This window comes from Sturnus vulgaris, chromosome 10, assembly GCF_052056855.1.
Source record: "Sturnus vulgaris isolate bStuVul1 chromosome 10, bStuVul1.hap1, whole genome shotgun sequence".
NCBI classification, from domain to species: domain Eukaryota; kingdom Metazoa; phylum Chordata; class Aves; order Passeriformes; family Sturnidae; genus Sturnus; species Sturnus vulgaris.
In genome coordinates, this window is record NC_142252.1 from 23681140 (window position 1) to 23703893 (window position 22754).

Here is a 22754-nt window from a genome sequence, read left to right on the forward strand (position 1 = left end):
GAGGAGGAGGAGGAGGAAGGACACTCGTGACAGCTGAAGGCTCCAGCCCTGGCAGATATTTTGGGGCAAACCTCGCCATCCCCATCACAGGCAGAATGTTTGGCCGGGAGAAGGAGGAGAGCAAAGAAAGAGAAAAAAGAGTTTGTCACTCGGGAGACACAGGCAGCAATTCCCACAGCCCGGGCTGGGAGCTGGAAATAAATGGGAATTATCTATTAATGGGAATTAGCATCTGGAAATGGAAATTATCATCTGGAAATGGGAATGATCATCTGGAAATGGGAATTAGCTATAAATCGGAATTATCTATAAATGGGAATTATCTATAAATGGGAATTATCATCTGGAAATGGGAGTTATCTATAAATGGGAATTATCTATAAATGAGAATTATCTATAAGTGGGAATTATCTATAAATGGGAATTATCAGGAAATGGGAATTATCTATAAATAGGAATTATCTATAAGTGGGAATTATCTATAAATGGGAATTATCTATCTGGAAATGGGAATTATCTGGAAATGGGAGTTATCTATAAATGGGAATTATCAGGAAATGGGGATTATCTATAAATAGGAATTATCTATAAATGGGAATTATCTATAGATGGGAATTATCTATAAATGAGAATTATCTATAAATGGGAATTATCTATAAATGAGAATTATCTATAAGTGGGAATTATCTATAGATGGGAATTATCTATAAATGAGAATTTTCCTCCTCTCCCTGCTCACAAACCCAAGCCTTGGGCAGCTCTGAGCTGCTCACCCCTGACCTGGATGGGTTTCAATCTTCTCTGTGTGTCCCAAACTGTTGAATCTGATTTTTTTTTTTTTTAATTTCCTTTCGTATTTCTTTCTGTGCTGTTGTACTCCTGGTGTTTTTGAAGGAGGTTCTGGCTGTGTGAGGGAGGTTCTGGCTGCATCCCGTGGCCTCCTTCAGTTTTCTGTGCCAGCTCCTTCGAGGCTTTTCCTTTTCCCATCACTTCCAAAAAAACATCTCCCATTCCAGCCCTGGAGGTGGGAATGCTTCATATATATATATTTATTTATTTATGTCGCTTTTAAAAATTATTTTATTATTTTATTATTTATTTGTATATTTATTTATTACTATATTTATAAATTTATTGTTTATTTATTTCGTTAGTTATTATTTATATATTTATCATTTCTTATTTATTTATTACTATATTTATTCTATTTATTATTCTATTTATTAATATTTTATTTCCTAATATATTTAATTTTTACTATATTTATTCTATTTATTACTCTGTGTATTATTTTATTTTTAGATTTATTTATTTATTTATTTATTCATTCATTCATTCATTCATTTATTTGTTACTGACAGCCCCTATTGGAGCAAATTTCAACACAAACACCACAATTTTTTTTTTTTAATGGGGTAATTCCTAAGAAATCCTCCACAAGAAAAATCCTTTCACCACCCTATTTTGAATATTTCTTTATCTCCATCACCAAAGAAAGGAACAGATAATGGAGCAGTGGGAGAATCCATCCCATATTCCCAGAGACAAATCCCACATTTCCCTGGGCTGCCAGGGAATCACAAAAATCATTTCTTTGCCTTGCCCGAGGAAATCTGAATTAACCCAGAGCTGATTTATCTCAATCCTGCCACAGAAAGTTTCACTTTTTTGGGTTTTATTGAGAATTTGGACGAGGGAAGAAATGAGGGCTGGAATGAACCTGTGGAAGGGCCAAGGCAGGGAGTGAAATCTGAATTTTACACTGAGGACACAGCTAATTTTAGTCTCGGAGAAATCACCAAAAAAAAGCACCTGCAACCCCAGCTCCCCTCTCACCTCAGCTTCGGGACAAGCCTGGCCTAAGGATTTAATCCTGAATTTCAGCTTGTCACCTTCTGCATCCAAAAATGCCTCCGAGTGAAAAACGTGAGGCATTCAAATGTATAAATCAATTTTGCTGGATGCAAACGAACCAGTCTGCACCACAGACACGAGACAGCTGCTCAACAGAGTAAAAATTAATGGAGAAGAAAATTAAAATCTCTTCGCTGCTGCTTTTTATCAACTTGTGGCCAGATCCGAGGAAAAGTTTTTCACGAGGACTCTGCCCAGTTTACAAAACCATTCCGGATTGCTGAGCTCCCTTTTCTGTTTTCCTTGAGCGTCCTGGAGCTCTCTGGAAAAGTCGGGGGATGGGGGAATTTGTGAGGCATTAATTCACTTTACAAACATTCCCAAATGTCCCCACTGCTGGTTAAACCAAAGATGTGAAAAATCCTGGTTCTGGTGGTGCCTCAAACATTTCCCAATTCCCAGCGAGTTCGTTTCTGGGAAATGATTTCTGGAAAATGCGTTTGGAATTGTCCCCGTCTCCCGAAACATGTGAACGGAGAGGTGAACTCCAAATTAATATTTTGGGGCTCGTTGCCACCAAGCAAAGACTCCCGGTGGCCAAATTTTTGTGGCAGTTCCAGAATTGTGGCAACTCAAGGCTCTGTGAGTTGATAAAGCCCAGAGTTTTCTTCTGAAACACGTCCCTGGTTAAACTTTTCCACGAAATTAATATTTTCATCTTTCCTGGATGCATCACCAGGTAGTTTGGCTCTGATATTAAAAGGGAATAAGAAGATGTAAAGGTTAATAAAAAACATCCCACAGTTTACTTGGGAAATGAGATTTCTGCTTTCTTAAAATAATGTTGATGCCAGGTATAATTTACACCGAATTCTATATTTGTAAATCAGGAATTTTATTCCCTGAGCGAAGCAGGTGTGGGATTTCCACCCCAGGCACCTGCAGGAATTTAACCAGGACGTCTCCATATTTCTAATTTATATATCACAATTCCACTGCCGTGTTTGGGTGCACACCCAAATTCTGTGTTCAAATAAAAGATGTTAAAAGATCGATCCGAAATCTCCCCGTGCCTCTCCTTCCCGAGGTCACGGTGCCAGGAAAGAAATGAAAATCAGATTTTACACCTGAAGGTGTCCCCGGGGTTGAGAATCCCTGTGTGGAAAATCGTTGTTTTGCATTTCACATCTGCAAATGTTCCTCTTCAAGGGGAGATGCAAACCAGAATCGCTGGGATGAGATTTCTCAGGGGTTCAGCAGAGGGGAGGCAGAATTTCCCTGCAAGAGATAAAATCCTGGCAGGAAAATCAGGAAATGTCATTTTTATCAAGTGAGATGAAAACCCAGCCTGGTTTATTTTTATCAAAACCAATGCACAAAGCAGGTTCTGATATTGCCACCGAGTTATTCCTCTGCAGAGCTGGCCCACCCTGAATATCCTAAAATCAATTTTTGAAAATATCTGGAAAGAAAAACACGAGGTTCTTTTACTGCATTGCTGTCCTGACATGGAAAAAAATCCACTTTTATAGCTGCTATTATTGGTATTAATTTTTCTACTCTGATTTTTTATCTCAACAGAAGAAAAGGGAGGTGAATCCACAGGTTTTTGGGGGAATATTTTGCTTTAATATTTTCCAGGACTAATCTTCAGTGCGTTGTTGTGTATATCTGATTTATGCCAATAAAAGTATTTTTACTCTGCAAATGCTGAGGAAAACCTTTTAAGTGGGCAGCAGAATTCAGCAAACAGCGACAGAAACATCCTCCACATTTTAGCATCCCACAGAACATTATGGAACAGATATCCTACATATCTGGGGATTATTTTTATGAAGAAATTGCCATCAAATTAAATATTTCTTGTAATGTTTTTGTCCAGGAAAGCTGTTGTGTCCTCACTGCTCATCCCCAGGGTGAAATAATGATAAACTCAGTTTGCAACTACAGGAAATTAAGGAGTTTTTCACTGTTATTATTTTTATTTATCCTCGTAAGTACATTCACAAAATGAAGCTTCTTCCAATCAAAACCATCGAATTTTATTTAACACAAGCAAGAAATGACAATGATAAAAATGTTTCTATTATTCAGACTAGCAAACAGCGAGAGTTCCTCCAATATCTCACTCTCTATTTGATTTATTTTATTTCTTTTTTCTGGCTACCACAAAAATTGCCTAGCAAAGCTGAATGCTGCTTTATTTTTCCCTCTTGGAGCCAAAATAATTCCCACATTTATTCTGTTTATAACCCACAATTCCCGTGCATCAGAGCGCTGAATAGAGAATGAATTCGCGTTTGCAGTATCAGATTATTTGTTTCTGTAGCCAAAATACAAAAATAAATGAAAATACGAAGACAAACCCTGGTGGTTTCATGCCATGGGCGAGCAGGAGGAGGAGCTGTTGAGCAGGGAACGCTTCTTCCCAGTTTTCCAAAGGGATAATTATCCACTTTATTCACAAACCTGCCTCAGAAATCACTTTTCATTCCTTTCACAAGCGACCAAAAGCCTGAGGTGGCCCCCATAAAAAAAAAAAATTAAATGTCAGTTGATACCCTGAATATTGGTGACGTTTTTATTGCTGATTTCCAGCGTTTAAAAGAATTTGTGGATGTTGAAGTTCTGCTTCTCCCCTGGGAAGAGCTCCTGGAGTGCAGAACCAGCCCTGGAATTGGAATTTTTTTTTTTTTTTTTTTTTAATTTTTTTATTTTTTTTTTTTTTTGGCTCGGACCATGGATCTGGCTCAATAATCCCCGAATTTGGCACTGAAGCGGTGCAGAATTGTGGAATTCCATGGAAAACTCCTCCCCGTGCTCCACGCGGAGCATCCTCTGCTCCCGGGGCGCTGGGCACAGGGAGGAGCCGGAATTTTGGGGGAGAATTGGGGGATGCCAGTGCTTGGCAGCTGGAGGAGGGGCTGGGGGTGATTTTTGGGGCTCTGTGATCTGGATCCGCCTCATTTCCCTGCACAATTCCAGGATCTGGAGCCAAAGTGTCCCCAGGGAAACGCAGGAGTCACAGCTCCACGTTTATATGGCAGTAAAATGACAATTTAATAATGAATTGGTTGGTGGCAGAGAGCAGCATCCTTCTTATTTTATATTTATTTTATCTTTCCTTAAGTATGAAATGAATAGAATTTTAAAAGCCACAACGGAGATAGTGATATTATAATATTGCTAGAATTATTAGCTCTGCACTTTGTGGCTAATAGACAGTGACACATTTATATTTCAATAAAACGACAAATTAATAACAAATTGGTTGGTGGGAGAGAGCAGCTCCTCTTTTATTTACATTTATTTTATCTTTCCCTAATATAAAACTAATAGAAATTTAAAAGCCATCATATAGTGTTACTAATAATAGTATTAGAATTATTAGGTACACAGCTTTTTATCAGCTACACATTTCTGTAGTATTAAAAATATTATTTCCCTGCTGCTTCTTATTTACCTCTGTTCAGGACACTCAGCCTCAGTTTTCCTGGATTATTCATTAAGTACTTTTAATTAAGTTAATTAATCAACCTCATTAGCTACAGGTACTGCAACACCTGTGCTGGTACCTCATTTCCCCAAGTCTCAGGTGCAGATTTTGGCCTTTTGGGTAAAAAAAAAAAAAAAGAAAAAAAAATCCGTGGCCCAACTCAAGCACATCGTGACAGAGGGGAAGATAAAGGTGAGAGTTTTTCTAGGCCTGAAATGTGAAATTTTGGATAAAACACTAACAGAGTGTTATGCACCTCTTAAATTTAAAGCAGCATCATTGTTATATTTAATATTTGTCATTAATTTTGCTATTTCTCAGAGCTGGAGGTGAGGATGGGACAAAGAAAGGCTGAAATTATTAACTTTGGTTCTGCAATTTTTTCCAGTTATCTTTGAAAGAATTGGCAAAAAAAAGAATTTATGTGTGACTTGTGCAGTAACAAAAGTCCCGAGGGAGCGGGAGCTGCTGGAAAACTCGGGATGCTCGTACCTGAAGTTTACAGTTTTTCACTCCGAATTTCAGCCGGGTTCTGTGGTTTGTTAATTCAATTTTTTATTATTATTATTTTTGTGGCAGCTCCGAGGTTCGTGGATGGATTCTGTGAGTTTTCTGCTCCACAGCTGTCAGCAAGCAGCTCAGGCTGTTAATTGTTTATACGGCATTTAATTTTTTTTTTTTAATACGGCATTTAATTGTTTATACGGCATTTAATTGTTTATATTGCAGCAAAGTTCTGCTCTCAAACTCACAGCTTGTGGTTTTCAGTGCTTGTCAGTTGCGGGAAAATTGTAATTTACAAAGAGCTCCGAGAAAAACCATACGTGCTTTGGGGTTTTTTCCGACAAAATGAGAAACAAACTCTCGGCTTAGTAATTGACAAAATCCTGCTTTGTTTGCGTTCGTGAAGAGAATTGGGGGACAAGTGACGCTCGAGTTGATCCTTTAGAAGGATCTCATGATGGTTTGTGTTGGAAAGGGACTTTAGGGACATCTCACACTTTCCATTGTGCCAAGTTTCTCCAAGCCGCGTCCAACTGGGCTTTGGACACTTCCAACCATGGGACACGCTTTGATTAAATAATTTTTTTTTTCCTTTCCCCGGCCTCTCCGTGACTACAACTCCCAGCACACCCTACACCCCGCCCGTAGCTGCACGTACTCGCGGGGGCTGCCGGGATTTGTAGTTCAGCAGCGGGGCGGGGGCGGCGGCCGGGACGCTCCGCCCGGGTAGAAGGAGGGCGGGCCGGCTCCGGGCGCAGGGGGGACACGGCACTCAGGTACGGCCGGCAGCAGCTCCCGGGCCGAGCCGCTCCCCTCCCGGCAGCGGCGTTCCGGAGGCATCGGGCGGCGGCGGCGGAGGCGGAGGGCTCGGCGCATCCATCGGCGGGCCCAGGGCAGGGCCGGGGAGCGGCGGAGCTCGGAGCTGCCCGGCCGGCCGAGCATGCACTGAGGCGAGCGGCGCCGGGCTCGGAGCCGCCGCGCTGCATGGTGTGCGGAGACACGGTCGCGATAATAAATGATAGAGGATACAATGACTTTGCTGTCTCTGCTGGGTCGGATCATGCGTTACTTCTTGCTCAGACCGGAGACCTTGTTCTTGCTGTGCATCAGCCTGGCCCTGTGGAGTTATTTCTTCCACACGGATGAGGTGAAAACCATTGTTAAGTCCAGCAGGGACGCGGTGAAGATGGTGAAGGGCAAGGTGGCCGAGATCATGCAGAATGACAGGCTCGGGGGTTTAGACGTGCTGGACGCTGAGTTCTCCAAGACGTGGGAGTTCAAGAGCCACAACGTGGCTGTCTACTCCATCCAAGGCCGGAGGGATCACATGGAGGACAGGTTCGAAGTAATCACTGACCTGGTGAACAAGACTCACCCCTCCATCTTCGGGATATTTGATGGGCACGGAGGAGAGGCAAGTGCTCAGCTGGAAAAAAAAAAATCATAAAATAATACAACACCGCCAGAAAAAAAAAAAAAAAAAAAGGAAAGGGGGGTGCGGGAGGGGCGGTGCGGGGCAAGGCGTGGATGTGTTGTCGCCCACCAGGTTTGTGTGGTTATCTTGTGCCTTGTGGGGAGGGGGATTCCCTTGTTTCTGGAGGGGGGTGGATGTCTGTGAAAAGAGCTGTGTAATCCTCCCTTCCCTTTATCCCTCGTTACCCCTTCCGTCTCAGCACGGCATCAGTGTGTCCGTCCCCCCTTTGCCCTTTGCTGTAGTAAAGGTTTAATTGAAGGCAGAGCTGTTGGAGGTGGCTCTGACGTGCGTGGAATAGCGATGATGAGCACGAACTCGCCGGAGTCATCTTTTGTTACAGCCAAGTGTGGTGTGATGTGATTTTGGCACCGGGCTGGCTTCTCTCCCTCGCCGGGCTCATGGGCAGAGGTGAAACAGGAGCGGTGCTGAAGGATCCTAAAGTGTAAAATGTGCTCTCGGTGATCGCAGCGAGCCATGAGCACGGCGTTGGGGAATTGTGCGGAGTCGTGTCCCTTCCCTAGTGAGCTCTGTGACACTCGGGGGTGATGTTTTCAGCCTCTCCGCTCTTTGGGGCACGGTGATCTCCTCCAGGCTGTGCTGGGTGATGGTTCCAGCTCGCTGGGATGTTCCCTGGATTGCGGATGACAAATGTGGGAGCTGCGGCTTCCTCTGCCTTTAGGATGTGGTGCTGCCACGCAGCTTTTGGTGTGGCACAAGGCACGCGTTTCATAACTGGGGGAAAGGACGAGGAATTTGTCCTTGTGTGCCCAAATCAGCTCCGGCAGGGTTTTTGCTGGGTGTGAGAGAGAGAGAGAGAAAGAACCCGGTGGGATGATGGAGAGAAACGTTGGGAATTTTCTGTGTGAGACAGAGCTCCTGGGTGTCCCTCCAGCTGCTCCCCCAGATCCAAGAGTCCAAAATCCTTCCTAGAAAAGCTCTGGCAGTGCCCAGACATTGACAGGGCACAGGGGTGGCAGCTGCTGCTGCCCTGCTAAACCTGGAAGGGCTGCCTGGAAAAATCCAGGCCCTGGGCTCAGGATCAGGTAATCACTGCCAGGCTTGGGAAGGGACTCGAGCTCTCCTTTCAGTGTTTGCTCCTTTTAAATTAACACAAACTCTTCGGATATTCAGAACTGTCGGCTTCATTTAAAAAAAAAATGCTGGTGGTGCCTGATCCCTGTTTTGGGGTTTTTTTTAATGTGGTTTCGCTCGGGGCACAGCTGTGCCAACTCCTGCTGGCATTGTCACCCAGTTTGCTGTCACCGGGCGTTCGAGGAACACGGCTGGAAATGTCGCTGTGTCCCAAAGTGGCTTTTCCTGCAGGAATAGGAGCCCCGAGCAGTCTGCTGGGGACATCTGTCCCTTTTGTGACGAGAGGGAAGGTGCTGGGGCTCTGCCTTTGTGTCAGCTGAGTTTCCTTGTGGGAACCGAGCAGCCCAAACAATCGGGGAAGGATGGGAGCGTTGTTGTTAAACACCCGAGGTTGTGGGATCCTGGGTGAAAAGGGGGGGATCTGATTTCTTTCATTAATTTTGTAGCTTGCCCTGCACGAGATGGCAAAGTGAGGGTATTGAATAACCCCCCCCCCAGCCAAGGCAGGGAATGTTGGCATTTAGCTCATGTGCCCCTGCTTTGTTGTGCATCTTGAAATTCCATCCGTGGGATGCATTAATGTTGGATCCGTGGAAAACTCGCTGGCCTTTTGTGTTCTGCTTCCTCTGAACTTGCTGTGATGGACTCAGTGGCGAAGCACAGGGAGGTTTTTAATTCTGAAAGGTTCAGCAAGAGCTCTCCACAAATCTTTCTAAATTTAGTGTTTTATAAATGTATCCATCTGTTATTCATAATGGAATGCTGAGTGTTCTTCATGGCCTTTACTCCTACAGAAATAAGTTGAGGACAGAATTAGTTTCAAGTTTTAAATTTTTGGTAAAACTGTTCAGAAGAACATGAACCGTGTGCTGTGCATACAGCAAAGAAAAAGAAATAATGGAGAACAGGGTTTATTCTAAGCAGGTTTTGCAATTTTGAGTAGAAAACGAGGGTGAAGAAATAAAAATTTACACTCCTATTTAATCCCTAGTACGTGGTACTGCATTTTAAATCTCTATTCAAATCGGGGCTTTGTATGTCTTTATTTAAATTTTTTTGAAAACATGAAATACTCTGTGAACCACCTTATGTAGGCACGTAGGAAAGCCTTTGTGAAAGTTCAGTTTTCCATATGGGCTCCCATTAAATTATTTTATGTGTATTTAAAGAATAAAGAGCAGCTGATCCTTGGGGTTACGTGTGACACAAACTGTTCTATATGGGGGAAAAAAAAATTGTTTTTCCAAACAGCCAATACCAGAAATGAGATGCCAGATGAATTATTTCCAGCTAGATGCAAGGGAGCCTGTCTCCATTAATTACTTCCTGCCATCTCCCATTGAAGTGGAAGGATGGAGGAGCGTGATTCAAGCAGCTTCAATTACTGTGCACTGCTAATTTATGAAGATTTCTGAGTTCTGCTTTCATATCAGCAACATTTTGCATAAATTCTGCTTTTCTCTTATGTCATTTCCTCTTCCAGCTTCCAGTTTTAGCCTGGATAGGTTGGCAGCCATTGCTTTGGATTTTGTGGTGGGTGGCTTGAGAAAGGAGAAAGCCAAAATAATTACTAATGCTCTGGTTTGCTGCACTGACTCCTGAAAGGCAAGGATAATGCAGAGAGAAAATTGGATGTGGGGTGTGCAGTGCAATCTTTTAATAAAAGTTAGTTTCTTGGAGTTACAACATTATGCTAATTATGATAATAATAATAATGCAGAGCAGGTAGAGGTCAAAGAAGTAGGTTTGGAAAGAATAAAGAAAACTTTTTGCCTGTTGTCTCATTAATAGAGTTTGGCCAAAGGATCACCCTTCAAGGTGATAAAAGAAAAAAATGTTCTGTTCTCTCATCAGCTTCTTTTTAAGGTTTAAAACTGCTTGAGTGCTTTTTTTGTTCTTGCTCTTTTTCCTTTATTTAGGAATTTTGGGGCTGTCCAGGCTGGAAGATGGAGCAGTGTCAAACTCCACAAATGACCAAATAACAAATGAGGAGCTGGGGAGCTGAGCAGAGGCTGGCTGCTTAATGAGCATGGTTTCCCTATTTTAATTGCCATTTACTCTCAAATATTTAAGGTTTAAGCACACAGTTTAATGAGATCTCAGCATCAGACAAGGGCAAAGTAGCTCAGTTCCCATCTGCAATTTTATAGTTATGGCTCTGCTGTAAATCATTGTTTTTTTTTCCTAACCCTGTGGGGTGAAGGTTTTAAAAATAATTATGGTAATAGATAGTACCTTCCCCTGCCTGGGCTTGTTTGCAGTCATAAACGGATGTGGGAAATTAAAGCTCAGTAACAGTCTCATAAAAAATGTCTCTTTTTATTTCCCTCCACCTCCTGAACGGGGACGTGGCAAGACTTGTCCCTCATGATGTGTAGTTGTGGGTAAGAGGTTTTTTTTTTTTTTGCATGGAATAATTGGGTTCTGGAGCTGCTGAGCCAGTGTTTTAAGATATAAAATAACCTTTTTATTTTTATATTTTTTATTGCCAGCATTGGGAAAGGCTGGGGAGCTGGAATGGGGAAGGAGGGATTGGTGTGGAAGTGGCTGATGCTCCTTGAAATCATCAGCACCAAGTGCTGGCAGAAGTCTCTGGTTATTGATTAACTTGGAAAGACATAAAAAAAAATAAATAAAAGGCAAAGGTCAGAAGAAGATAATGGTGGAGAGTCCTAAGGAGCCTGGTGTGAGGCTCTGGAAATGGGAATGCTGAGGTGAGGCCTGGAGGAGAGGGCACTGTGCCAGCTGCCTTTAAATAAACCTTTAAATAAACCTGCTGTGCATTCAGACCCAGCTCTGATCCCAGCAGCAGAAGGTGTTTGTGCTGTGCTGGAAGGAGACAAAGCTGACAACTTTACAATTTTAATTTTTTTTTTTTTTTTGGTTGGTTTTGTTTTTTTTTTTTTTTTTTTTTTTTTTTTTTTTTTTTTTTTTTTTGTTGTTGTTGTTGTTGTTTTATTTATTTTTGTTTTCTTGTTTTTATCTGTTAATTCCAATTCCAGCCCCATGGCCCTCTGATACTGAACTCCTTAAGCAATCTCAGCAATGAAAATTTCTCTATCAGGCTTTCGAGTCAAGGCCGTTCAGGATTAATGGCTTGGGATTTTCTAAAAGGCAGGAATAAATCAAACAACAGCTTTGGAGTTTTCCCTGGATGTTACAGCCCAGTTGTAAGGTGAATTCTTTGAGGGTCTGCAGTTTTTAAACAGAAACTGCTGGCACACTTTTCCTTTTATAGTCATTTCTTTTGGTTTCTCATCTGGAATCCCCTGCAATGTGCCCAAATGTTTGAATAAATATTTACAAAGGTGAGGTCATGTTGATAGGCAAGTCCCAAATCTGCTTATGAATTCCCCTCCAGTGGCCTAAAATACAAGTCAGAAATGAACATTCCTGTCATTTTGTTTCGTTTATCTAAGTTTTATTCTTGCATGTCATGCTCCAGGATTATGATTTTTCACCCTACAACACCATGCTGATTTGATTTGAGGGTTAAACTCTACGCTCGTTTGCTGTACAAAAATTGATTAAAATGCTGTAAAAAGCTGTAATTGGAAGGAGGAACTTTAATTGCCACCGTTCAGGGCTGTATCACTGGGTGTAGAATTGAGCCTTTCTTCAATTTTGATAAAAATCGAGAAGTCCATTAATTTTTAATGTGTTTTGCCAGCTTTGTTTTAATCGGTGTTTTCCTGTCTGGGCTCTCAGGCTGCCAACAGATTGCCACTGGTTTAATGAAATCAATTTTGATGATGAGATGCTTTCAGATTATCAAAGTCATTGAAGTTTTTTCCCCGTGAACTTGAGGAACTCGAGACTCCTCCACGGGATGTTGGGAATTGCTTTGCATGGGGAGGAAACAATCTTGGAGCAGTGTGATTTTAATCATTTCTCTTCCACAGCTCAGGAGTTGGGATATTTTTGTGTTAAATAGTGTAAGAGGAAAAAAAATAAAAAAATTCATGTCCTCTGTCATGTGGGTTAATTAAACCAGCAGATTGCTCTGCCTCCAGTGTCGTGTCTTTTGGAGCAGGGTAGGATTTCTCCTCCCTCCCTTTTTTGCTAGAAACCCAAATATTTACGGTGTGAATTGTGCCTTAAAAGTGGGATTTGGCTTCTGGCGGTTTCACTTTTGAACCAATCTCTTGGCACACGGTTGCTGTGTTTTGCTGCTGTCTGGTTTTTGCTGGTGGCTGCAGTTTCCTGCAGCAGTTTTGGCACCGTGGGGATGTCCCGTGCTCGTGGCAGGATTCCCATGCGCTGGATTTGGCACTTGTCAATTTTTTTTTCTTCTTCTTCTCCTCAGGATTTTTCAGCCCTGCCCCTTTTCATCTGGGGTTTTGTGGTTTTTCTCAGCACACAGGTATTGCCTGTATTCAAGTGAAATTCCACCTTTCCTCACCCCCAGGAGCGTTTGGACAGATGAGAAATGAGCGGGATCGTGCTGTGACATCAGCCAGGTTTTGGGATCCATCCCTGGAAATGTCCAAAGCCGGGTTGGACAGGGTTTGGAGCATCCTGGTCTAGTGGGAGGTGTCCTTGCCCGTGGGCTTTAAGGTCCCTCCTACCCCAAACCGTTCTAGGAAAGGCGATCCAGAGGTACCTGGCACTAATTTTAATTAGGTCTCGAGGTTCTTGCTCTTCCCTCGGAGCTCAGCTTAGAAACCCTGACAGATCTGGGAAAAGGAACAAAAAATGCTCGTGTGCTCCTCCTGCTTTGAATCCCTGCCCTTGCAAGGACACTTCCCAAACCTCATTCAAGGGCAGCAGCTGCTCTAATTACGCACACAAAGTCACAAGCCTCTTGCTCTAATTTTCCACTGCAATATTTGCTAAATTCTCAACGTTTGGGTGAAGTCACCACCCCCTGCTCTGTGCCCCACCCAGATTCCTCAGCCCCATTCCTCATCCCTGCTGCTCCCGTGGCCACCCTTCTGTCCCTCATGCCACAAACCCTCAGGGAATGCTGTGTCCCAAGGAGCTGTGCCCATTCCAGCCCTGCTGGGGATGGATCGTGTGCTTTAAAAGAGAGTTTGGAGCTCCAGGTTCCCTTTGGCTGCTCCTTTTGCTGCTCAGCTTCACCAGCAGTGGCTCTGTCACCACATCCCAGCCCAGCTGGCCAGACCAGTTCCTCTGGCTCAATCCCAGCCCAGGACTTCTGCCATGTAGGAGAAGGTCATCAACATTTCATGACCCTTTTTTTTCTTTATGATCCTGTAGAGTTTCACTTCACCCAGGTGGTCGTGAAACAGCAAATGCTACAGATAAGGCAATCCCAAAAGGGAGTTTTCATCCTGACAAAAATGTCCGTGCTGCATCTCCAGGCTGTTGTAATTTGTGTGTAAAATCAGGATTGTAACAAGTTGCTGATTTTTTTTTTCCCTTTTGGGTTGTTTTATGTGCTTTTACTCCTGTTTTTTAGCTGGTGTTTAACATTTCAGCTGGTGGTTTTATTAAAGCAGTTTAAAGCTCGTGCCAGAAGTAGGTTTCATTTGAAAGCAGCATAGCTTTGAAAAAATGCAAATTTCATTACAGTTTACGAGAGAAAAAAGGTTTGCAGGCGCCAGAATACTGACAAATACTCAGGGTAAGTAAGACTGGTGAGAATGGTAAGTTTTAGTTTAAATAACTGCTTGTTTATGCCATGAAATTGATGTTTATATGGCAAATAGAGCTTGAACCACATCAAGCCTGATCCAGGAATGATCAAGGGAAATATTTTGGTCCCGCTAAAAACCAAAAAGAGCAGAAGGTCGTTGTTAAGAGCAGGCTCTCAGGTCTGGAGTGGTTTGCCATCAGATAATGCAGATGGAGGAGAAATCCACTTTTCTTTCTACTCCAGTGGAAAAGCCATCTCAGAAAAGCAGCTGGTGGACAGCTGGATACACTGGGCTGGGATCTTGGGATCTGGGTGGTGTGAGAGGAGCAGGGTGGACAGAGAGAAAGAGGGGTGAGGGATGAGCAGAGTGGACAGGGAGGGGTGAGGGATGAGCAGAGTGGACAGGGAGGGGTGAGGGATGTGCAGAGTGGACAGAGGGGTGAGGGATGTGCAGAGTGGACAGAGGGAGGGATGAGCAGAGTGGACAGAGGGAAGGAAGGAGGGACGTGCAGAGTGGACAGAGGGGTGAGGGATGAGCAGAGTGGACAGAGGGATGAGGGATGAGCAGAGTGGACAGAAGGAAGGAGGGATGAGCAGAGTGGACAGAGGGAAGGAAGGAGGGACGTGCAGAGTGGACAGAGGGATGAGGGATGTGCAGAGTGGACAGGGAGGGGTGAGGGATGAGCAGAGTGGACAGAAGGAAGGAGGGATGAGCAGAGTGGACAGAAGGAAGGAGGGATGAGCAGAGTGGACAGGGAGGGGTGAGGGATGTGCAGAGTGGACAGAAGGAAGGAGGGATGAGCAGAGTGGACAGAAGGAAGGAGGGATGAGCAGAGTGGACAGAAGGAAGGAGGGATGTGCAGAGTGGACAGAAGGAAGGAGGGATGTGCAGAGTGGACAGAAGGAAGGAGGGATGAGCAGAGTGGACAGAGGGGTGAGGGATGAGCAGAGTGGACAGAAGGAAGGAGGGATGAGCAGAGTGGACAGAAGGAAGGAGGGATGAGCAGAGTGGACAGAAGGAAGGAGGGATGAGCAGAGTGGACAGAGGGGTGAGGGATGAGCAGAGTGGACAGAAGGAAGGAGGGATGAGCAGAGTGCACAAGGGCAGCGAGGAAGCAGCGCCATTCTTTGGCTCAGGCCCATCAGCAGCCCCCAGAGCAGCGGGGCAGCACAAAGGACAGCCCTGCTGCTCCTCCAGACCCACCGGGATGCTGAACCCTCCAGCTGTGACCTCGTGTGCTCCCCAGCTGTGCGAGCAGCTGACATCTCCAGCCACACAATCAAAGGAAGCCTTGTCACTGCTAAGCCACATCGCAATTAGCCACGGCCCCTCGTGTGGGCAAACCTCAAAGCTCCCCCGGAGAAACGAGCATTTATTTGCATTTACTTTCAGCACCAAAATGTTATCCCTTGCAAATTTGCTCATTGTCATAAGCGTTGATAAAGCCTTTTTTATTTTATTTTTTTTCCTTACCAAGTCCCCTTCAGGGGTAAACATTTGATTTTATTAAGTTCTATTATAATAGCTGAAGCTGTCATACAGCACTGCTTTCAATCAATATGCTTTTTAATGTAATAAATCTCTTTACTTTTTCATTCTCTTCCCGATAGAAAACTGCTGGAGGGTGTGAAACATTTCTTTTGAGGGAAAGTGTGTGGCCCATAATACAGCTCTGTGCTGTGCCACTTCTTTAAACTTCATTTTAAATGGGAATGTGATTTATTTCCAGGTAATCTGTGCATGGACTGCATTTTCCCTGGAATGTGTGCTCCCTTCAAATAAACATTGAGGCATTGAAATATCTGATTGTGGTTGGCATGAAATAAAATCTCTGTTCAAGGCTGTGTGCTTCAAGAATAAAGTGTGGGAGTAGGAGGAAGGGGAGAAGGAAATATGCTTGTCTCCTTTGTGTTCTTGATGTTTATGCCCCTGAGCTTTCATCTGCTTTCCTGTGTGAATAGGTTTTTCCTGATTTTTTTTTTTCTAGCTTTATATTTTATTTCTCAAGTGGTTTTGGAGATGTCTAGGCCATTATGTAGGATGTACAAGGTGTTTTTCCTGTTGTTGTTTTGTTTTTTTAACTGGCATATATGTGATGTAGTTCCTGTGGTTTTGTTTATGCTGGGAAGCAGGGAAGTTGGGCAACATTCTGGATAATCCCACCAAACAAAACTAGTTTATCATGGGATATTTAGTCCGAATTGTCTGAAGTTTGGCCCTGTATAGGTGTGGAAGGAAAGGCAAATCATGGCCGAAATTTGGTGGAGAAAAGGGAAATCACATCTGAAGTGTGGCCCTTTTTTGGTGTGGAAGAAAAGGGGAATTAGAGCAGGAGAAGTGGGAAAAACCAGCTGCCAAGGAGGAGAGAAGAGCAGCCCTGGGAGAAGGAGACAATCCCATTTCCCCAACGTGGAGCTAAATCAGGGTGGGAGATACCAAAGTGATGGAATCCATCCAATGGATGGAATTGTGTGTGAGGTGATTCCCGTGGCAGGATGATTCTGGATTTAGGTGTGACATGATTCCTGTGGCAGGATGATCCTGGTTTTCCCTCAGTTTGGAATTTTGTGTGAGGTGATTCCTGTGGCAGGATGATCCCGGATTTATGAGTGAGATTATTCCCGTGTCAGGATGATCCTGGATTTATGTGTGAGGTGATTCCCATATCAGGATGATCCTGGTTTTCCCTCAATTTGGATTTATGAGTGAGATGATTCCAGTGCTCAGGATGATCCTGAATTTATGAGTGAGATGATTCCTGTATCAGGATGATCCTGGATTTCCCTCAGTTTGGATTTGTGTGTGAGATGATTCCCATGTCAGGATGATCCTCGATTTCCCTTGGTGTTGGATTTATGAGTGAGATGATTCCTGTGTCAGGATGATCCTGGATTTAGGTGTGAGGTGATCTCCATGCTCAGGATGATCCTGGTTTTCCCTCAATTTGGATTTCTGTGTGAGATGATTCCTGTGGCAGGATGATCCTGGTTTTCCCTCAGTTTGGAATTGTGTGTGAGATGATTCCTCTGTCAGGATGATCCTGGATTTATGAGTGAGATGATTCCTGTGTCAGGATGATCCCGGATTTCTGTGTGAGATGATTCCTGTCTCAGGATAATCCCAGTTTTCCCTCAATTTGGATTTCTGTGTGAGATGATTCCTGTCTCAGGATGATCCTGGTTTTCCCTCAATTTGGATTTGTGTGTGAGGTGATTCCCGTGGCAGGATGATCCCGGATTTCTGTGTGAGATGATTCCTGTGTCAGGATGATCCCGGATTTCTGTGTGAGATGATTCCTGTGTCAGGATGATCCTGGATTTCCCTCAGTTTGGATTTGTGTGTGAGATGATTCCTGTGTCAGGATGATCCCGGATTTCTGTGTGAGATGATTCCTGTGTCAGGATAATCCCAGTTTTCCCTCGGAGCAGGCCAGGGAATCAATGAGCTCCATATTTTGGCCTCTCTCCTTTGTGCCTCTCAACAAAATCCCTCCCATTGTTGTACCTCTGGCTTGCTGGAGCCTCCAAACTTTGCCCTCTTTGTTGGTGCCCACGTCTCTGATGTGCTGGCACAAATTCCAGCTGCTCTTGCTCAGGACAGAGGGAACAAAGTGTGGGAGCAGCTGCCTGCTCCATGGCATCACTGCACCAAAGCAGCCCCCCAGAAATATTAATAAATATTAATAAATGCTGCTCTATTTACAGAGAATTTGGGCTCCTTCCTTTTCCCAAATGTTTAAAGCCATCATTTAAAAAAAAAAATTCCTGAAGTTTGTCTTTTTTTGAAGCCTTAGTCATGGGAGTGCTCTGGGAAGTGAAGCAATGATGGAATTCTCTGTGGGTGAACGTTGCATGAAAGATTTGTAATCCTTGGCAATTAGGAAATTGTTGCTGAGGTTAATGAGGATATTATTTTTAACTTTGAGGGCTGGAGCAATCTCCTGCCTCTGGGATAGAATTATTTCAATCAGTGCTTTAAATAAGCACTTTCTGTGATGGTTTAAATTGACAAACATTTAAATCATCAACCTGAATTCTTTTTTAGCTGTTATGTACCCTGATGTATTGCTTTACATTATTTTTATTTTGCATTGATGGTATTTCCTACCAGTGTTTAGTTGTGTGAGTTGGGGGTTTTTTTCCCTGTTTTTTTCTTTTTTGTGGATTTCATTGCTGTAAATAAAAGCAGAATGAAAAGCTGAGTAAGAAGCCAAATAATGTGATGAGATCAAAACTTCTCCTTAGACTCCATTTATAACTGGAATTAGAGACAGATAAGAATTGGAGGTAATTCTGCTCAAGGCAACCACATCTTCAAAGAGAATGGTGGCAAAATTGTAAATTATTTTTTAAAAACATACTTTTTCCTGCTCTGAGGAGAAATTACTGGTAGGAGCTGCTTACCACTTCAATAACTCTATTTTTCTTCCACCTTCAGAGGCAAATACATGCTGTTTCCATCTATTATTTTAATTAATTATCATATTAGGGTGAGAGAGTATATTGTCAGAATTTGAGTAATAAAATTTGTTAATAGTTTTATTTTTAAACTTTTTTTTTTTTTTTTTAACTTTTTGTTGTTGTTGTATCACAGCTCCAGGCAGTAGCTGCACATTGGGTCAGGCTGCAGCACTGCATGTGATGAGTAGAAAAATACTCCCAAGTAAATTTGGGAATCTCTTGGGGATATATTGGAGCACTCCAGGCTTTTAAACTGCCTGAGTTGGAGTTTGTGTCTTCTGAAGTGCCCATGTAAACATTGAGTTGAGAGAGTTGAACTCCAAACGGCCTCAGAAGAGCCAGAAAAAGCTTTTGCAGCTGCAGATTGGAATGAGTTGTCTCAAATGCAGGTTTTAAAAGCTTTTTTGGCATGCTGGTATCCATCTTATTAAGGACAGAAAAAAAACCAAAAAAAAAAAACAACCTGACAGGGAGGGAAGATGGTGTGGATGAATAATAGGAGAGGCTGTAACCTCAAACCTATTATAGAAAAGAGATATTTTTACTGGAATGTTTTGTTGCTGAGTTTCCCAGCACCTCCAATTTACAGGAGAGCTCAATACAATTCCAGTGGCAAACACCATTCAACTGAGATTTTATTTATTTTTATTTTTTAATACACAAATTGAAAACTTTGCAGTTTTTCTGTCAGAGGAGCTTTAATTGACTTCACTTGAACCCCTGATTCAAAGTCTCTCAAAAATGGCTCACAAAACCATATTATACCTCTGTGAACAGGTGTTTCCAGCTCATTTTACAGGCTTGAATTTCTGCTTATGTCTCTTGGCTGCTCTCATACAAATCAGCAACACAACAGAAAACTGAAATTTGTGGCCCCCCTCTCTTATTTTCTCCAGGTGCAACTGCTCCTTTTTTTTTTTTTTTTTTTTTTTCTTGTCAGGCACCCCCTGTGTGCCTTCTGTTGTTTAATGTGACACCAGCACCTTCCTGCTGGCCTTTGCAGGCCCCAGGTTCTTTGTTTAATGTGATTATTAAGAAATTAATGGCACCTAGGACCTGGCAGCACCAATTCTTGTTCCAGATTGTGGGTCTGGGTGGGTTTTTTTAACACCTAAATGAGAAACCTTGATGTGAGCCTGGGCCAAACCCTGAGCTGTTGGTCATGTTCTAGTTGCATTTCGGTTTGGAACAGAATTTTTGGTTTAAAAAGTGATCTAAAAAGAGGTGCTTGAAATAGAGGAGGTGTGGAGTGGTGCTTTCAGGACACCCAGATGTGAATGAACCCCACAATTTCCAGCCCTTCTCTTTGACAGCATCATCCCTGTGCTCAGCTGTTCCTCAGGAAAAGGATTTGGTGTTCCCTTCCTTACCACCAGGAGCCTTTCCATGCAGGCAAGGTTTGAAAATTTGCTGTAATTTGCCCTCTCTGGAGCAGCACAAAGCAGAATGTGCAAGAAGTGAAAATGTTGCCTTCAGCTGCAGGGGGATTCCTGGGGCTGCACTCTTTCTTCTCTCTCATTTTCTGCTGTTGAGATTTAAAAACATGCCCTGGAAAAACTGAAAAGCTCCTGGAAGTTTTTTTGATCCAAGAACCCAACTCCTCAGAGGATGGGGATGTGGGCATGGGCAATGTACTCTGACTTAAATAGGAAAAAAAAAAAGTTAAATTAGGGAACGTAGCAGGGTTTATTCTTCTGATAACTCAATCTTCTGGGGCGTTTTTAAATGGTTTTTTTTTTGTTTTCACTTTCAAAGTTACCTTAATAAAACATTTAAGGCCTCCTGATCTGTCTTGAATTAAAGTTGTGTATTGCAAGAAAACTGCTCTTAGCAATGAGGGGCATTTCAAGGTGACCAGGGATGAGTTGAGAACAATAAAAAGAAATTAAATTAATTACACTGGCAGTGAGGTTGCCTGTGTTTTATCCTGCCTCTGTAGAGCCACACAAATCGAATGAAGAAAACTGAACAGGATTTTTATCGTTGCCTAAAGCTTAGACAACTCCACACCACAGCAAAGAACCTCCAGGCATTATTTTAGTGCAGCAAGAATGGGTGACATGGTAGGAAAATTTAAAAAAAAAAAAAAAAGGGATATAATGAATGGTCAAAAGCAGCAAATATGTAAATAATGAGTGGTAGGACTGAGCTCAGAGATGCAGAGGATTTACATTCCCCAATAAACACTTTGAAAACCCAGCACTGGTGCCTTTTCTGGTGCACTCATGAGGCTGATGTAGCCAGGAATGGCATTATTGAAATGTCAGGCTGCAAGAGCCTGCCAGGAAAGGGAATTTGGAGGAGGGAGATGCATCCAAACCCTCCAGAAAAGGGTTTTTTTTTTGCTCTCGTGTCTCTGCAGGTGCCCTGGGAGCACAGCTCCCAGCCCTGGTCCTTGGGGATTTGTGGGAGCATCTGAAAATGTGGAATTCTCGCTGCTCCCTGCACAGGGTACAAAGCCAGGCTTGATTCACTCTCTCAGGTGTGAGGATCCTCAATATCCCAGGCCATCTGAACCTCTTGAAGTCAGTAAATGTTTCAATTAGAGCTCATTTGCATCAGCTTGATAAGGGTAGAGCTGTTTGAAATTGCAGCTGGATTCCAGAGGGACCAAAGCCAGGCTGGTTTGAAGTGCCAGGTGCATTCCTTGGATGCCTGGCACTGGCAGTGCCACCTTCCTCTTCACTGGCTGAATTTATGGCATTATGGGCAGCACAAAAAGACCTCGATTCCTTCATTTATCAAAAAAATAAAACTGGAAAAAAATCTCAGCAGTCCAAAGTTTGAGGGAAAGTTTCAAAAAACAGCAGTGACACAAGTAAAGTCTTTCACTTCATCCAGAAAAAGCAAAATCAATTCATTTGTCAATTGAATTTGGGTAAAGATGAGAATATCTGGGTTAAATTCTGTTCCATGTGAGAGATTTTTAGTAGCAGTTACTCATTCTGTGGGTATTAGGCTTTCTTATTTTATATGCAGCTTTGTAAAATCCTCGTGTCTCAAAAAACTGAATTGTGAATGGAATCGAACGACGTGGATTCAGATGGTTTTGAAGCGTGAACGGGGAAGTTTGCAAAGCTTTATCTCTGCATTTCATCAGGGTCAGTCATGCATTTTTCTGGACAAGGAATTTGCACAAAAATTCATTTCATGAATCAAGCGTGGGGAGAAACATTTGTGGGTCACGGTGAGGGTGTGAACAGCAGCACCTCGGGCTCCAGAATGTTCTATTGTAAAAGCAGATTGGGTTTTTTTTACCCTGAAAATATATTTAATAGAGGTTTATTAAATATGATCCTTCAAGTAAAACCAGTTCCTACATCAGGATTGTTTGAGAAATAACCTGAGTAATTTGGGCTAGTGGAAGGTGGGAATGAGAGGATTTTTAAGATCCTTCCTAACCCAAAGTGTTGTAGGATCAGTGATTTTTTTTTATTCATTTCTTGGTTTTTGACTCTAAGGGATGTTTATCCTCCAGTCCTTGCTGGAGGGGACTTTGTTGGAGGAACTTTGTGCTCCTTTTTTGTAAAAATTGCTTGAAATTTGCCCTAAAAGTGAAATTCATCAATTTTTCAAATTGCCCATACTGGGGGGAAAAAAAAAAAAAGTGTAGATTTATCTTGGCTGAATAATTCATGGCTCCCTGGATGCAATCCTGAGGCACTGCAGCTTTTCCCACTGCAGCTCCCACTTCTCCAGGGCATTGATCCGGATGAAATGGAAACACAACTTGGAGACCAAAAAAAAACCCCAAGGTGTAGCCAGGATATGAGGAGAGATGAGAAAGGGCAAAAAGAGACTGAGGCTGCAGCTGGATCCAGGTCATTCCTGCCATTTTATTTTTATTTTTATTTTGTTTTATTTTATTTTATTTCATTTTATTTTATTTTATTTTACTTTGTTTTATTTTATTTTTTATTTTATTTTATTTTATTTATTTTATTTTATTTTGTTTTACTTTGTTTTATTTTATTTATTTTATTTTATTTATTTTATTCTATTTATTTTATTCTATTTGATTCTATTTATTTTATTCTATTTTTTTATTTTATTTTGTTTTATTTTATTTTATTCTATTTTATTTTATTCTATTTACTTTATTTTATTTCATTTTATTTTACTTTGTTTTATTTTATTTTACTTTGTTTTATTTTATTTTATTTTACTTTATTTTATTTTATTTTTATTTTATTTTATTTTTATTTCATTTTATTTCTTTTTTTTTTATTTTTTTTTTTTATTATTTTTGGGATGTCCAGCACTGTTGCCTGTCC

The 22754-nt window shown here is 42.3% G+C and overlaps 1 protein-coding gene across 1 annotated transcript in view; it reads left to right on the plus strand.

Annotated features, from left to right (window-relative positions):
- Positions 1-6610: 6610 nt before the first annotated feature.
- PPM1L (protein phosphatase, Mg2+/Mn2+ dependent 1L) overlaps positions 6611-22754 on the plus strand; it is a 69161-nt gene continuing 53017 nt past the window's right edge. The window contains exon 1 of the mRNA XM_014884548.2: positions 6611-7268. Within this exon, the coding sequence (XP_014740034.1) occupies positions 6870-7268 (399 nt within the window). The 5' untranslated portion in view covers positions 6611-6869. The remainder of the gene's footprint in view (positions 7269-22754) is intronic.